General features: G+C 37.6%; 1 protein-coding gene across 1 annotated transcript in view; it reads right to left on the bottom strand.

Moving 5' to 3' along the window:
* HACE1 (HECT domain and ankyrin repeat containing E3 ubiquitin protein ligase 1) overlaps positions 1-19,005 on the bottom strand; it is a 148,632-nt gene that overhangs the window by 10,741 nt on the left and 118,886 nt on the right. Inside the window, exon 20 of the mRNA XM_006881186.1 lies at positions 3,288-3,419. Coding sequence (XP_006881248.1) covers positions 3,288-3,419 — 132 coding nt within the window. The remainder of the gene's footprint in view (positions 1-3,287; positions 3,420-19,005) is intronic.

Raw genomic sequence — 19,005 nt, 5'->3', positions numbered from 1 at the left:
CAAGTCCAAGAAATCAAATGACATGTTGCATTGAATGCATATGCCACAAAGGACCTCATTAAAATGCTAAAGAGCAAGGAAGTCACTTTGAGCACCAAGGTCCAGGTGATCCAGGTCCTGGTATTTTCAATCACTTCATGCTCATGTGAGGGAGCTGGATGCCTAGAGTGAAGGAGCTGCACTGCCAACCCGAAGCCACGTAGTTAAAACCTACCAGTGACTCTGCAGGAGAAAACTGGGCAGTCTCCTCCTGTATGATTTATTATCTCTGAAAAATCTACTGGAAAGTCTGCTATGACTCTGATCTGATTCCTTGATGTTTGCTTACAACAACAACATGTAAATTTGAAAATTGGACTATAAATAAAGAATACTAAAAGAAGAATTGATGCCTTTAAATTGTAGTGTTAGCAAAAATACTGAGTATACCATGGGCTGCTAAAAAAAACTATCAAATATGCCTTGGAAACAGTGCAATCAGAAGACTATTGGAGTCAAGGTTGGCGAGTCTTGGCCTCACATACTTTGTGTACATTATTTTGGCAAGTTAAAGTATCTGTTCATATCCTCTATTTTTTTTTTTAAATAAACTGTCTTTCTTTTAGGGAGCTGCTGAAGTTTTCTGTAAATTTTAGAGAATTAGTCCTTTGTTGGGTATGACATTGCCAAATATTTTGTTGCCAGTCTTACAGATTCTCTTTTTAATCTTTTGGGGAATTTTTCCATGCACATAAGGATTTAATTTTTAGAAGTCTCAGTGATCTAGTTTATCTTATGCTACTGATAAACTTCTGTTATGTTTAGTAGTCTATCTATGCCAACAATTAGGTCCCTAAGTGTATCCTTTTTTATCTTTTTATGATTTTTATACTTTTGAGGTTTTATATTTAGGGATTCTTTTATCCATCTTGAGTTGATTTCTACATATGGTGTGGGATTAATCTTATTTCTACAAAAGAATATTCTCACTAACAAAACAACATAAGATTTATCAGCACTATTTGTGAGAAGACATTCTCTGGGATTTTCTATGTACAGGATCATATAGTTTTAAAGTAATTATACTTTTACTACTTTTTTTTGGTTCATAAAAGTTTGCTGTATTGATACTGGAGATACTGAGAAGTATACGTTGTCATTTAGAGCTCAGGATAGAACTATGATTTGTTTTCCCCAACAGGAAGAGGTTATTCTCCATTGTTCAATGAATTTTCCACCCATGTTTATATCCAACTCTTCTCATGTAAAAATCTTCTTTGAAAAGCTTTAGTTAATGCATTCAAGATTACTTTCATACTTTCCCATTGCAATATATGACTAATTTTTTAAAGTCAATCCTAGGCTACTGAGGGAGTAAATATTTGCATTATTACAATTCTATTTTATCTCTTCCATCATTTTCACAGAATGCAAAAATATTAAAGCCCAATAACATTGTCTCTGAGCATAGTTACTTAGTTTATGATAAATCAGTTATCCTTCAATTTAGTGAGAAATTAAGATCCACTGAATGAATAAAAATCTAATTTCTTTGTAAATGTTCATTAAAATAACAAAAGTTTTACTTCTTTACCAACCTGGTTGCCTTTTATTTCTCTTTCTTGCCTTATAGTCTCACTAAGACTTTCAATACAATGGTGAATAGAGTTAAAAGGATCTTTAACTAAAAGACCATAAATCTGTTGCAAGAGATTTCTTTCAAATGTTAAAATGAATAGATGTCACTTCAAGGACTAAGTCACGGTGCCATAGTATTTTCAGTCATCTCATATGCATGTGAAAGCTGGACAATGAATAAGGTAAACCAAGAAGAACTGACACTTTTGAATTATGGTGTTTGTGAAGAACATTAAAAATATCATGGACTGCCAGAATACCAAACAATTTTGTCTTATTAAAAATACAGCAAGAACGCTCCTTAGATGCAAGGATGGGGAAAGTTCTTTTCAAGTAATTTGAGTTTGTTATCAGGAGGGCAGGTTCCTGAAAAAGGACATCATGCTTTACAAAGTAGAGGATCAGCAAAAAAGGATGAAGATCCTTCAAGAGATGGACTGACACCACAGCTGTATTAATTGGTTAAACATAGCAACCACTGTGTGTATTGGAACATGACTGGTCAGTGCTTTGTTCTGTTTTATGTAAGGCTGCTATGAATCAGAACTGACTTGATGCCACCTAACAACACCAGTAACAATGAGGAAAAGTTTTGGTTATTTATATTTGTTATTGCTATTTATCTGGGTTTTTGGTTGTGTTTTTTTAAGAAAGTCTAAAACTAAAATAATTCTCAGTTTTGAACTTTAGAAGTTCAGTTATGTTCTAACAGTTTATAACTATTCTCCCATTTTAAAATGCTAAAAATGTTATATTACAATAATATATATTTTTATCATTTTAGTTATACAAACATTAGATGAGAATCATTATCTAAAATCACAGTTGCAAAAATCTCCCTACTTTAATATATATAATGAAGTAAGTTTCCAGTTACTCATATATTAAAAATGAAAAGTAAAAAATTAACTAAATGAGATGGAAACCAAAGGATACCTTTCTATTAATCTGTACATTACTATTCTATATTATTCTTATTATTATTATTTTTAAATAAGAAAGCAGCTATATTCTATCTAAAAAATGTTTTCTTAAGAATTTAAAGTCATTATCTTAAAAAATGTATTAGCAAAAAGAAAGAGGAAATTGTAGAAAATGTAGATGTACTGTCAGATAAAATGAAAAATTGTTAGATCATTAGCAAAAGTAAAGACAAAGTACTCATCAGGGTCTAGAAGTCAGAAAAGAACATCGAGTACAAATCAGTCCGAAATGAAGAGTAAAATTATTCTTGGTAAAATTATATATGGTAAAGTAAGGTGGGAAAGATAAAACAAGAAAAATCTTCTTAATCAATCGTCTTTCTAAAAGTACAAAATGTTGGTATCAATATCTCTTACCTCATGTAGCCAAATAAAAAACTTAGAAATAATGTGAATATTGCTTATGGGGAAAATTGGCCTTCAACATCTCCCAAGTAGGAGACATTAGAAAGACATTTGTTTACCATCAGTTCACCCCATTTCACATTAAGGAACTGCGGATCTGGTTATTAAGCTAAAGAGAAGCAGAACCATAAGTCTGAATAACAAGAATCTAAACATGAACATTAAACCATAATGTGTCATTATACATTATTTCATTCATCATTGTTGTCCAAAGTTGTTTCTAATCACATTAGCTGGAGTTTTAAGTGTGGTGACAACAAAAGAGTAGATATTTTTCCTTACCAATTCATACTCATCAAAAAGTTGTATGAGGGAAGGCGGAATGAACATATGAAAGCCCTGTAAAAAAGCATTGATCTGAGGCTGAATGGCTCTTGTCATCCGAAGTTCAGTAACAAGCTGGACATATTCTGCCTATAAAGGGGGGGGAAAGAGTCTATTTTTAAAAAAAAGCACCAACAACAAATATACACCAACTTTTCACATAATTAAGATTACGTTGCTGTAAATTCATTTCTCAGATAACAGGTAAATGTTTAGAATTAATTGAAATCACTATTTATACATCTTGTTGTTATATGCAGTCAAGTTGGAACTGACTTACAGCTGACATTCCAGCAGGTTTTCACAGGCCATGAATTTGGACAGAAAGAAACATTCTTTCTCCTATGTAGAATCTAGTGGATTTTTGCATGCCTTTGGGTTGGAGGCACAACTCTTTGCAAATAGGCCACTAGAGCTCCCTTTCATATATCTTGGAAATAGTAAAATGCTATGCACCAAGCTATTTTAGGCAATTTCATTTGTACTAATTACTCATGATTTTGCTCATACACTATTTATTGTTGTGTACAACTGAGTTGGAACTAACCCAACAGCTGACCTTCCAGCAGGTTTTTAGGGGCAGTAAATTATACAGGAGAAGACTGTCCATCTTTTTATCAGAGTAACTAGTGGGTTTGAACTGCTTACCTTTACACTGGCAGACTAATTCCTTAACACTAAGCCACCAGAGCTCCCTACAGCTAATGTAAGTAAATACAATTAAATTAATTTTTTAGAGAAAAGGTAAACACCTAATCTTGTCTCTTCCCTTCATTTTTAGCACTCTGGCCCAAATTATCATCATCTTTCTCCTGGATTGATAATATCTAGCGTCCTTTTTTCCGTTTTGCCTCTGTACTGCTTTTTCTCCAATACAGGTAAAAACTTTTTTTTAAAAGTACAACCCAGGTGGCATAAGATCCCCGCTTAAAACTCTACAAAGGCTTCTCCTGAGTGAAATTCCAAGTCCGCACCTGTTGCTGTTATGTGCCACTGCCCTGATTTCTGCTCATAATAACTATGTACAATAATAAAACCCTGCCCAGTCCTGCGTCACCTCCACAGTCACTGCTTCAGCCCACTCTCACAGCCACTGTAGCAATCCACCTCATTCAAGAGTCCTATTTTCCTTTCTCTTCTCCTCTCCTTCCCTTCTTTCCCTTTCCTCCCCTCCTCTTCTCTACTTCTTTCCTTTCCTTCGTTTCCTCATTTTCCTTCCCTTTCCTTTTCCAACCCTCCACTATGCCAAATATGATGTCTTTCTACAGGAACAGACTCCTCCTGATAACATGTCCAAAGTATGTGAGTCAAAGTCTCACCAGGCTTGTCTCTACAAAGTCTTGCCATCACTTGCCATACCTAGGCTCCAAAACACCAAACCAAAGTTGGCCATCAAGTTTCCGAGAGAAGAAGCTCCATCTTTACCCCTCAGAACAAGTGAGGTATATTCAAACTACTAACATCCGATTTAGCAGCTCAACATCTAATCCCAGCAGGGCTCCTTACAATTAGCCTGTGGTTAGAAACCACTGAGTAAAGGACAACTCATAGCAACCCTATGGACAACTGATCTGAACTCCATCCTATCCTGTGCCATCTATAAACTCTGATACACTTAAGCCCATTGCTGCAGTAACTGTGTCAATCCATCTCGTTGAGGGTCTTCCTCTCTTTGGCTGACCCTCCTCCTTTCCAAGCATGGTATCCTTTTCAAGGACTAGCCACTCCCAACAACGTCAGCAAAGTAAATGACCTAAAGCTTTGGCCTCCTTGCCTCTCAGGAGCTCTGTGCACTGGCTGCACTTTCTCTAAGACCTATGTGATCTTTTAGCACCCTATGGTATATTCAGTATTCTTCTCCAACACAACTCAAGGGCATTATACGGAATGCCAAATGTTCCAATATTTCTCTATGGCCTTGTTTTCTTCCACCCACTCCCCTTGCCCACTTATTCAATGCTAGTAATTCCCAAATACAAACTTGTTGAAGCTCAGGGTCTCTTAATCTTCCTATTCTAACTGAAATATTCATTAAAGTGTGATCCCTCTGAAAGCAAGGCTTTATTTTGTTTACCAGTGTAGAAGCTCACTCTCTAAATAGTGGTTTTCCTCTTTGTTAATATTTAACAAATAAGGAATGAAGGAGTGCAGGCATTCACCAAACTCCTCTAACACATTCCTAGAACTTGATGAACCAGCTCCTTTAAACAAAGCCGAGTCAATTTTGAGTTAAAAAGGTGAGCAATTTGCACACATTTTATTTTAAAATCTATCATCATCATAGAAAGTACTATCTCTTAAAATTTAACTGGTAATAAAAAATACACTTTGGCTCAGATCAGAATGCATTATCATATCTCTCTCCATATCAGCTGTTATTTATATATTTTTAAATTACTTCTAAGTAAAACTTGGTGAGTTAAGATCAATGTGCTGAATATGGTTCTCACCTCCCAGGAATGAGTACTCTAAACACAGAGAGAAAGTCTGTTTTAGCCCCTTTCCTTTATTCTTCCTTGGCACTAATCAGATGCAGTGTTGGGGGGGGAAAGCTGGGCACTGAGCCAGCAAGTTATATATGACTACTGGCTATGAATTCTCTGTACCTCTCAGAGCTGCAGAAGTGTCACCGTGGATTCTTCACGGCCCTCCCCAAATCTCATGTGGCTGCTTGTGCAATCTGGCACAGATGAAGCTGCTATCTCTGCTATCCGTCTACCCACATCCACCACCTGAAGGGTTTTCTCCAGTATATGGGATTTACATATAGGATTTTGTCAGTTACTGTTAGTTATATATGAATAATTACTATAAAGACAACCATTATATAAAAAGTACACCAGATTTTCAGGGTTCAACAAAAGAAACGTATGAAGTGTACTTCTAGGGATGACCAGTAGTGATTTCAGCGTTTGCATGACTACTGTTTAGTTATTTGTGCTCTAACTAAAACTGTACACTGGATATACAAAATTTTCTAACCTATTCATTCCCTAGGGAGCTCCAGTGACCTAGTGGGTAAGGAGTTGTGCTCACAATCCAGACCCAAGCAGTGCAAGTTCAACAGCTAGCTCAGTAGGAAAAGGATGAGGAATCTGCTCCCACACAATTTACTGTCTCTGAAAACCCACTGTAAGGTCAGCAATGAGTTGGTTCCAAGTCGAGGGCACATAATAATGACACATCTATATTTAAGATGTGATGGTGGTGGTGTTGGGCATTAATTCATAGGACCCCAGAGTTGAACTGCCCATGGGCTTCCTGGGCTTTACAGAAGCAGAATATCAGGTCTGCTATAGAGTTACAAAGTAGACTCAAGCCAAGAGCTTAACCATTAAAACAGCATGGCTGCATGAGATTGTCTTCTATAAACAGGAAGAGTTCTTTCCGAGGGGTTTTGGTTTTATAATCTCAGTGTTCAAGACCAATATAAATTACAACACATGAAAGATTTGAGAATTGCTCAGGTACTATAACAGGTCCCGATGTAGGAGTGGCCAAGTTTGATTTCTACCCACTTCATAAAAGGGAACTGTCCCCTTCAATAACATCCATAGTACAAACAAAGAGTGGATGGTCAGACACCCCACATGCTCTTGCACATATTTCTACCAATCACTGGGTTCAATGATTTGTTAAAAATTAACTGACAGACTTTACTCACAGTTGTGGGGTTTATTAGGGAAATAGGCTAGAGAGTGGAGGAGGCAAAGAACATTGCACAATGCAAGTCCAGGGTTAGTCCACAAGTCCCAAGCCAGATTAACAGCAAGACATAATTCCTCAATTTGTTCAGACAACTTCTCAGTCAACAATTTAAAATCGAGGTTCAGTTCAGCACACAAATAACTTCTGGTTTCCTCAATGATCTAGCAAACTTTATCTCAGAGCAGTTATAAGTCAGCTTTTCCTTCCATCATCCAGCAAGAGAAACCTTTAACTGTGGCTACATCTCCCAGATTCCTATGGTTACGTCTTGCCACAGTCTCTTTTCTATTTGCCACAGTCTCTATCCTTTCTCCACCACCATCTCTCACAGTGTTGATGATGTGCAAGACCACGGGTCGCATTTAAGGAAGCTGGAGTCCATGCTCCCAATAGAGGCGAGCACAATGGACAGAGCAGCCAATTTTCAAGGTGTCTGACACCACAGGTTCTCTTTAGTTGCTTTGTGTGTTCCATATCTCTCAGAATAGTATTAATTCTATTTTTAACAACTTTGTGGTTAGCTGCTACTGAGGGGGATGGGAGGGACAGAAGACTGCCCATCACTGTACCATCCTTGTGATCTAAAATGTTTTCACTAGCAGATTTTCAGAAGATGACCACCAAGTCTTTCTTCCTAGTCTCTCTTAGTTCAGGTGATCTGCTAAAACTTGTTCAGCATATTAACACAATCCTCCATAAGCAGATGGCTGGCAATACATTACTGCATGGATGTTAAGACTTTTACCACTGAATCACCAGTGCTTTTAATTTCCATTATTCTGTCATATATTCTACTTTTTAAAAATTACTTTTTATAGTACACTAATCTTTCTTCACACTTTCTTTTTATTTTCTCCTAATATTAATTATTTCCATGCTTGTGTTGCTAAGTCCAGTTCTCTATTATTGGATATCAATTTGTGAAAATCATTTACTTCATATCCCAGTGGCCATACTAATTAAGTAATTTAAGTGAGGAAAGCTCTTGGTTTAAATTATTTTTCCAATATAAAATAATAAAGTACAAGCCATCACAAACTCTCCAAAACTGTTTAGTAAAATAAGAGGTTTCCAGATTGTTGAAAGATAATTATTTCTAAGCAATAAAAACCAGTGGTAATTTCATACTTAATACACCATTTCATAAAGTTTAACATATAGTTCTCTGACTTCTTAAACAGCACATAATTAAACAGAATAACACCAAATAACATTTTCTTGATGATAGAATTACTACAATGAGCATTCATTATTTTTACAAATTGTGAACAAAAGACTGAGGTTATCAAAGAATTACATTTGCTTCGAGTTGCAAATAACACCTGTGGAGAAAACTGTCAAGAAAACAAGAAACTACAATGGGTAAATCTGGTGGCGAGGTCATTTTAAAGTGATAATCAGCAAGGATGTCACACTGAGCACTAAGGTGCACCTGACTCCAAGCTATGTGAAAGTTGGACAATGAATAAGGAAGGCTGAATAAAATGTGATGTCTTTGAATTATGGCATTGGTGAAGAATATTAAAAATACATTGGACTCACACATCTTTAGAAGAATCACATTTCCTACCTTGAAAGGCAGATGGAGGCTGCAACATCGAGCTCTGGGGGCCTGATGGCCAGAAGCTGTGCTGCAATCCCCAACATGTGCTTCTAGGCCACCAGTTCAAAGGACGGACAATCTCCTTCCCTGTGGTTTACTGCCCCTAAAAAACCCGGCCAAGGGCCAGCTACGAGTCTGTTCCGACTCTCAGTGCTCAACAGCCACAACAACAGGCTGCAACACATTCAGAACAAGATAATGATCATGAGCAATTGCCAGCCTATTCCACAAAGAAAGTGAGGCTTGTTCATGAACAAGTAGGCAGACCTATGCCCATATGTCAACAGGAAGTAGCTCTAAAGATCTCATCTTCTGATTCGCTGAAGAAACAGGGCCAAAATCCTCGGGAGTGGGGGCGGGAAATGTGAAGGGCTAGAATTGTTACTTGGTCTCTCTCACTCTCATAAGAGAGGGCTGAAGTCTCCCAGAAGGTGGGAAGAAAATTATTACACTTGCACCAACACGATAGTATTTCTGGCAGGAGCCAAAATATGGATCCACCAGGAAGTAGACCCTTCCCAGTCATGCCTGCAAGTCCCTAGATGTGCCTGAACAATGACCACATCTCAAGAGATTGGGAGTCACTAAAAGCAGTGCCCACCTGGATATCACTCCCTTACTCTTCTACTGCCAGCACTCTGTAAGGTCTGCTTTCACCCCATCTTTCCAGGGTTCTTTCTCCTTCTTTCTTCTTCTTTTTCACCTTAACTCTTTTGCATGTCCCACCTATAACTAGCTATGTCATTGTCCTATTGCCTTAAAAAACCCAATATGTGAAAGTTGTGTTATATTTATAAATATAGGGGAAAAAGAAATATTTTAAAGTAACACTGGTTGTAACAAAATGTTTCTGGAGAAAGTTTAAGTTGTAGATTCTCTTCTATAATTTCGTCAAATACATTAATTCTGCCTAAAAAAAAATACACTGGACTGCCAAACAAACAAATTTGTCTTCCAAGTGCAGCCAGAAAGCTCTTTAGAAGTGAGACTTCACCTCGCATACTTAGGACATGCTATTAGGATGATCCAGTCCCTAGAGAATAGACATCATGCTTCACAGACTAAAAAGTAACCAAGTAAAGAGAAAGAATCCTCAATGAGACAAAGTGAAATAATGGCTGCAACAGTGCGCTCAAGCACAACAATGAATGTGAGGAAGGGACAGAAGTAGGCAGTGTTTCATTCTGTTTGGTGCAGGGCTGCTGTCAGTTAGAACAGATGGGACACTACCTCATGATGTTTCAATGTTCCCACTTCGCAGGAAAAAAGGGGCTCCATATCTATGTCTAAGAAGGTGCTCACATGATTCACCACCACTCATGCCCTGCGAAACTGTATCAAACATCTTACATGTTTAAGGAAACAGTGTGGTCACAGAGATGACAATGAGTCCGCAAAACACTGGCACAGAGAGTCATTAAAATAAAACTAAAATCTCACTTTGTTCTAAGGTTTTTAAAAAGCTGAAGAACAAAAAGAATAAATAAGCCAATATAACCTGGGGGGGAAGAGAGGTGCCTTTTATCCCCTGACAGATGGCACTTATCCGAGGAGAGTCCTAGCTGCTCCCACCTCAGTTTTGCTGTCAACTGTTTAAGGGCTTATATAATAGCAGATGACAGAGAATTAAATTGGAGAATGAACCATATTAAAAAGTCTGAGTTGGAACTTGGAGTGGTAAAACATTTCTGATAATATTCAGAAATTGTCTAACCTAGAATGTGTCAGCACAGAAAAAAAGGGGGGGAAATTAGAGCCTTAGGAGCTTTCATCCATTTCAAATGCACTCTTGGTAATGGATAGAAGACAGGTGAGGAAAAGCAACTGAAAAAGTAAAAATACAATGATTAAGACTGAGATTCAATGTTCAGAAATTATGTTCCAGTTAAGTGACATGTCAAACTATAGAAACACTTTGATTTCCATAATCTCCTAATCTGAATGTACAGAACAGAGAATATCACACCATCACTCAAAAATCTACCTTACATTTTAATTGCTTTTCAGTTTCTAGACCTAAATTATGTCATTTATGATGGAACATGTTGCAACAAAGGATGCCACTATTTTCAAAATTCCTTGAAAAAAAAACAATTCAAATAAGCCACATTTATTTGAATTACAGTTAACAACTCTGAATAGCTACTGGAAATAAGATGTTCTTCTTTCTCCTCCCTAAATAGATTGACATATTTGGTTGTTGTTATGTGTCATCGAGTCACCTGCAACTCATAGCAACCCAGTACAATAGCCTTAAATTCTGCTCTATCCCTTACAAATCTTATTGTCTCCAACACACCTATTCCCATTACCCCAGTCACTGAATCAATCCACCTCATCGAGGGTCTTCCTCGCCTGCGCTGTCCCTCCACCCTTCCAAGCATGACGTCCCTCTCCAAGGACTGGTCCCTCATTACAACATGTGTAAAGTATATCAGACAAAGCTTCAAAATCCTTGCCTCCAAGAAGCAGCCTGGCTTCAACCTCTCCAGGTTTGTTCTCCTAGCAGTCCAAGGTATATTCAGTATACTTCTTCAGCACCACAGCTCAAAGGCATCAACTCTTCTTCTATCATCCCTAGCCATTGTCCAGCTCTCTGATGCACAGCAAGTAACTGAAAAGACCATGGCCTAGATAAGGTGCACCTCAGAGGACTTGAATTGCTTGCTGCAGAAGATTAAGGACTAAAGCTTTCAGTATGTATTGCAACTCAGAATCAAGAAGACAAAGATCCTAACCACTGGACTGATATGCAACATAGATGAAGAGATTGTAATTGTCACCGAAATCATCTTGCTTGAATCCATATGATGTCAGTGTGAAGAAGAAAGTGCACTTGATTCAGACTATGATATTTTCAATCACTTGCTATGCATCTGAGTGTTGGACAACAAATAAAGATGACAGAAGAATAATGGATGAGTTTGAGTTATGATGTTGACAGAGAGCACTAAAATGCCATGGACTGTCAAAAGAAGAAACAGGTTTGTCCTAGGAAAAGTGCAGCCAGTGTCTTCCTTGGAAACAAGAATGACAAATATTCAACTCCAATACTTGAGGCATGTGACCAGGAGAAGCTCTTCCTTGTAAAGGGAGGTCACGCTGGGAAAGGTAGAGGGACAGGAAGGAGATGTGAAGGAGAAGGAAACCCTCAGCAAGATGCATAGACACAGTGACTATAACAACGGGCTCAAGTGTGTCAGAGATGGTGAGAATCACACAGCACAGGACAGGGTTCAGGTCTGTTGTTCATAGGGTCGGTCGCGATGAGTCATACTCAATGACACCCAACAACAACATAACAAGATATGTACAATATAAGTGTGGCTGCGCTATGCCAAAACTGCTTCATCATTTTTACATGTTATATATGTGAGTACATTATTGAAGTGGGAGTGTTATTAGTGAGAAATAAAGTAAGCAAAAGGAAAAGCTAATTTATAATACAACATTTTTAAGTACTTTATTCTTTATTAATGTGCCCTTATTTTTGTAGTTATAGTCTGATTGGTAGTCTGATAAAAATCCTATTCAGGTTTCTTGGGACAAATTGACTTATTGAAAATAATGGTCCTTCTTGTTACCATTCTAAAGATCTGGTCATTTTTAAAAGGAATTTTTTAGGATATACTAACTAAATTTTTTTTAAAAATCATAGGTTCTCCATGTTTACAGGAAGATATTAAAAGTAATTTTACAAAACACCTATGAGATACCATCTCACCCCAGTAAGAGTAGCTGTTTGACAGAACAGCAAACAACAAATGCTGGTGAGGTTGTGGAGAAATTAGAACCTTTATTCACCATTGGTGGGAGTATAAAATGGTGCAACCATTATGGAAGGCAGTGTGGTGCTTTCTCAATAAGTTAGAAATAGAAATTCCATTTGACTCAGCAATTACACTACTGGGAATATAATCTAAAGAAACCATAACTGCCACCCAAGCAGATACATGCACATCCATGCTCATTATGGCTATGTTCACAACAGCAAAGAGATGGAAACAACTCAAGTGCCCATCAAAAAATGAATGGATAAAGAAGCTGTGGTATAGTCACACAACAGGAATACTAGGCTGCACTGAAGAACAAGGAACTCATGAAATATACAAAATGGGTGACCCTGGAGGATATTATGCTGAGTGAAATATCTCAATCACAAAGAGACAAACATTGCATAATGCCACTGTTATAAAACAGGACTGACATCAGGGTTAGGGAAATCTAAGAAAAGAGGGTTTAAATAATGTATACTACATTGAAACAGATGAGAGAGAGAACTGTTTGAAAGGAAATATGATTAGGTATTATTTTCATGAAAAGAGTCCAGAATGAGAGCTTCATGGGAGAATGGACTTTGGGGGAGGGAGGGGATTGTATAATAATGAAAGTGTTTTTGTTTTGGATTTTTACTTTTCAAAGAGAAAAACCAACTGGAGGTAGGAAAATGTGCAACTATGAATGAATGTAAATCCAAAGTCTCCATAAACTTTCATTAAAATTTCAGTTAAAAAAAAGAATCTTAAACCTATTAACACAAACCTATACTCAACATATCTTAGACATGAACACTTTTAACACTTTTCAGAGTATCAAAATAATCTCTTACAGCATACTTCTCTGAAGAGGTGAATATAAAGAATTCACTTTAAATCAATATACCTAAGGCTTTATATTTATGTGTATCAAATGTGTTTATGTATCAAATAAATAAATCAATAAAGTGTACAGCATTGTTGCTATGCACCTTTGCACCTTTGGATTAGAGCTAACAGCTGACCCTCAAGTGGGTTTTCAGAGGCAGTAAAATCACAAGGGAAGAGATGTCCTATCTTTATCCATGTAATAACATAGATTCTAATCATGTGCCTTCGGGTTGGCAACACAATGCCACCAAAGCAGCATATGATATTGTTGTTGTTGTCGTTATGTGCCATCGAGTCGCTTGCAACTCATAGCAACCCTATGTACAACAGCCCTAAACTCTGCTCTGTCCTGTGCCAATCACACTGTCTCCAATACACCCATCCCTATCACCCCAGTCACTGAATCGATCCACCTCATAGAGGGTCTTCCCCTCCTACGCTGTCCCTCCACCCTACCAAGCATGATGTCCCTCTCCAAGGACCAGTCCCTCCTTACAACATGTCCAAAGTATGTTAGACAAAGCCTCTGAATCCTTGCCTCTAAGGAGCCGCCCGGTTTAACCCTCTCCAGGATGAAACTGTTTGTTTTCTTACAGTCCATGGTACCCTAAATACTCTTCTCCAGCACCACAGCTCAAAGGCATCAATTCTCCTTCTATTCTCCTTAGTTATGGTCCAACCCTCTGATGCATAACAAGTGATAGCAAAGGCCATGGCCTGTATCAGATGCACCTTAGTCTCCAAAGAGACACCACTGCTCTTCAGTACTTTGGAGAGGTCCCTAACAGCAGACTTTCCCATAGCAATACATCTTTTTAATTTTCTGGCTACTGGTGCCAAGAGTGTTGACCGTGGAGCCAAGCAAATTAAAGCTATGAACAATCTCAATCTTTTCACCATCCATCTTGATGCTGCCAATTGGTCCAGTGGTGAGAATCTTTTGTCTTCTTGACATTGAGCTTCAATCCATATTGGAGGCTGCCGTCCTTGACCCTCTGCAGCAAGCACTTCAGGTCCTCCTCAGTTTCAACAAGCAGGGTTGTGTCATCTGCATAATGCAGATTGTTGATAGATCTTCCACCAATCCTAACACCACCCTTCTCCTCATAGAGCCCAGCCTCTGTGGATAATATGTTCTGCATACAGGTTGAAAAGGTATGGAGACAGGACACATCCCTGGCGTACGCCCTTCCCAAGTTTGAATCATGCAGTGTTTCCTTGCTCTGTTCAGATGACTGCCTCTTGGTCCAAGTATAAGTTTTGCATTAGCACGATCAAGTGTTCTGGGATTCCCATTCTTCTCAGGGTCAGCCACAGTTTGTTATGATCCACACAAGAAACTAAATACATAAATTTTGCCACCTTACTCACATTTACTGCTTTAGTAAATGAGAGATCTGCTAGTTACAGTCATTTTTTTGGTAACTTTTAAAGAAATACAATATTGTAGATAATAATTCAGTCTTGAAATCCACAGACTGCCTAGGCTTAAATCCTAACCCCACCACTTATTAGCCATACACTTTTAGAAAAGGTTACTTAACTATTCTATGTATAGTTTCTTGGCCTATAAAGGAAAAGGTATCTTCATTTCATATGGTTACTCAAATATAAGTTAATATAGGAAAAGGACTTCAAAACAGTGCTTAGTCTATTATAATCATCAAATAAATGTCAGGTATTTTTAGCATTAAAGATATAGTCACATCTAACAAAGCAAAATAATAAGCTCCAAAAGCTGTTATACTAATTGAAAAAGGACATGGTTCAATTATATAAAATATAGCAACTGCTCAATATAATCAGTTCTTATTATCATTGAAAAACAGAACTGATGGTACTAAGTTGATAACGGTGAGGACTGACAACACCAACAAGCACTTAAGGGCCCAATCCACAAAAGTGGCAGTCATCCTTGACTTGTTTCTCATCTTCCCAAAAAATTCATTAGCAAATTTTATAAATATTGTCTCTTCAAAAGCCTAAAACCAATGCATTTTCTCTATTGTCACTGCCATGGTTTTATTTAATCCCCAATACAAGCTCCCTCAAACTGAAGTCATAGCCTTCTATCAGCTGCCATTTTTCTATTTCAATTCATTCTTTATATGCCAAGCTGAGTTTGTCTTAAATATGCAAACAAACAAAAACAAAACACAAATTCAGTCATGTTCGCTCTTCTTTTGCACATCTGCCATTATCCCTACAAACTTCAGAATAACTTTCAAATTTCTAACTATGGGTACAAAAGTCAGAATTTAGCCCCTTTCTGTATTTCACCTCATCTTTCCCCCATTTGTTTGCTTTGTGGAAAAAACTCTCCATAACTCTGATCTAACCAATAAACTCAAAGTCATTGCCTTTGAGTTATAACAGACTCAAAAATGACCCTCCAGTGGGTTTCCAGGACTGCAAATAGCACGAGAGATGACTCATCTTTCCCTCTCCCAGAGTGTCATTCCATGTAAACATCAGAAAGCATCATCTTTGTGCTGGCAGCACGACTCCTGCCAGCCACACCACCGAAGTGCCTTGCTCCTCTCTAATTGAACCCTCTACACACCACCCTCTTTTTAGGATATCCAGCCATTCCATCTTCATTCTGATTACCTCCTGCATAGATGAACTGTATGATTAGTACTGAAAATGTGATGTTGACATTTAAAACTCATCAAGTTTTGAACATGCTATGTATCAGCCTGAGCAGCAGGAAAACAGTGGCTACTTTTAGTTGAGTCTTCAGTTCCATGAAGACGTTAAGTAAAGGTAACTTACTCGGGGTGGGGGGTGGGGAGGAAGGGATGGGGGAATTGTATACTAATGAAGGAAATTTTTTTTCTTTTTCTTTTCGGTGAGGGGAGCGAACTGGTGGGGAGGGGTGGGCAAGGAGAAAAGTGCAGCAATGAATGAATGGAAATCCAAAACCTCTGTAAATGTCTATTAAAATTAATAAAGAAAAGGTGACTTATAAAGCAAGATTATATGGTTCTATGACTTTAGATTTAGGATCAAAAAACAAAACAGTGTACAGAATTACAAAAAAAGATGAAAAAGCTAAAGTGAAAACAGCAACGCAGCTATTTTTAAAAGTGAAAACACGTTGTTTTAGAGTTTAAAACAAATCACAGACACAAACTTAAATTTAAAAGAACAATATATCTTAAATGTGGAAATAATACATATTCTTCCACTAATGTTACTTGTATTATTTTAATGCACTTTTTTTAAACAAGAGGTGTTTCAACTATTTGGTTTCATTTTGATTACCAAAGCATGTAAAGAAAGCTTAGAAATAAATGACTCCCCCAAGCGGATATCATCTTACATATATGCTCTATCATTAAGAAGCTCAGCAAGTCAGTTAAGTTTCTACAGGCATACAAATTATAAATCTGAACTCTAAGCATGACAATTATGATTTTATAAAGTAAAGGCTAACTCTAACAGAAAAGTTACTGAAAAAATATGTAAGTAAAAAAAAGAAATGTCCAAAGGGTGCAGGGATTGAAATTTTTTTCATTATTTCATAAACTAACAACTGTAGAATAAATGATCAAACTAAGATATAGCAATGTTTCTACACTTTCGTGTTAGTAACCACCTAACCCAACCATTGCTCATGCTACAGATTACATCTCAGAGATCTTCTGTTTCTAAGATTTTTAAAATCTATAAATAATTCAGATCACATATTTGATAAGCATTAAATGCTTAGACATTAACTATTTTATATATAACCATCCTAGAATGCATCTGGGAGCTGGATAATGAGTAAGGATAACAGAAGAAATGATGCCTTTGAACTGTGGTGTTGGAGAAGAGTACTGCATATCTCTTGGACTGCCAAAAGAACAAACATGGTTTGGGGGAGGTGCAGACAGAGTGCTTCTAGGAGGCAAAGATGATGAAGCTTCATCTCCCATACTTTGGCATGTTACTAGAAGAGGCTAGTCCTTGGAGATGGACATCGTGCTAGAAAGTCAGAGGGTCAGCGAAAGAGATGAAGACCCTCAACCAGACGAAGTAACACAGTAACTACAGCAACGGGCTCAAGTATGTCAGAGATTGTGAGAATGAAACAGGACAGGATTCAGGTCTATTGTTCACAGGATTTCTGTGGGTGGTACTCAATGGCAACTAACAACAACATACTAGAATCTTTCTACAATGTTCTTCTGTCATTCAAAAACCCTATCAACAATAGAGAAACACTGTGGAAAGATTTTAGTAGAGTTACACATAAAATTATTTATGTCAAAACATTTAATGCTTATCAATAAGTTACCTGAGTTACCTACAGATGTTAAAAATCTTAGAAACAGAAAATGTTGAGGGTTGGCAGAGGAGAGGAAGACCCTCAACAAGATGGACTGGCACAGTGACTAACAATGGACTCAAGTATACTGGAGATGAGATAGGGCGTGGTTCAGATCTGTTCTTCATAGGGTCACTGTGAGTTGTAGTTGACTTGATGGCACATAGCAACAAGAAGAAGAAAGATATTTCAAGCAGTATTAGAATATTAGTAAGTTCAACTACAGTATTATAAAAGAAAAATAAAAGCTGAAATAATTTCTCCATATTACTGTGTGAGAGCCTACATAATCAGAGTTAATCATTTAAAAAAATCAAGTTAGCTATAATGGACCAGTTAATACAGTAGTAAAAATCTATTAACCTTAAAAACAAAGGTACAAACACTTAATAATAGCTTTCCAGTCTCAAACTAGATTCACATATGAAAAATGTACCCTTAGTGTGAATATATTCTTACATGTTCATATAGACACTATCTTCCTTTCTTCTTTCTAGATTACAATAATACATACATACAAAAGAACCAATAATCTAAGTACTCCTAATGACAAAATCAAGTCCTGTTAGGAGATGCCTAAGGAGCCCTGGTGGTATAGTCAACAGGGAGTTGTGCTGATAACCCAAAGGTTGCTCTTCTCTGACAGTCTGAACCCATCACCTGTTCTATTGGAGAAGGACAGAAAATCTCCCATGCAGTTTACAACCTCCAAACCCTCTGGAGAGTCACCTATGAAATGGTTTCAACTTAAAAGTAAAGAGTTTGAGTTTTTGTATATTGTTGTTGTTATGTGCCATCAAGTCACTAGCAACTCATAACAATCCTATGTACTGAAGCTCTGAAGCCTACCCCACCCTGACCAAGTCTCACTGACTCCAACACAAGTACCCCCATTACCCCAGTTACTGTGTTCAAGCCATCTCATCTAGGGTCATCCTCTCCTATCCTGTCCCTTCACCCTTCCAAGCATGATGTCCTTCTCCATGGACTGATCCCTCCTGGCCACGTGCCCAAAGTATGCGAGACAGAACTTCAAAATCCTAATCTCCAAGAAAAAACTTGGTTTCACCCTCTCTAAGGCAGAATGGTTTGTTCTCTTGGCAGTCCACTGTATGTTCAATACTCTTCTCCAGCACCACAACTCAAAGCATCAATTCTCCTTCTGTCATCCTTAGTCATTGTCCAGCTCTCTGGACAGAAACTTTCTTTTGTATCCTACACAATTAAGAAGAATGGGAATTCCCGAACATTTAATCGTGCTAATGAGAAACCTATACGTGGACCAAGAGGCAGTCGTCAGAACAGAGCAGGGCAACACTGAATGGTTCAAAATTGGGAAGGGTGTGCGCCAGGGATGTGTCCTATCTCCATACCTTTTCAACCTGTATGCAGAGCAGATTATCC

This window comes from Elephantulus edwardii, unplaced genomic scaffold (assembly GCF_000299155.1).
Source record: "Elephantulus edwardii isolate Elephantulus edwardi_28Jun2011 unplaced genomic scaffold, EleEdw1.0 scaffold00013, whole genome shotgun sequence".
NCBI classification, from domain to species: Eukaryota; Metazoa; Chordata; class Mammalia; order Macroscelidea; family Macroscelididae; genus Elephantulus; species Elephantulus edwardii.
Note: the sequence above shows the minus strand (reverse complement) of the source record. Positions and strands in the feature narration are given on the sequence as shown.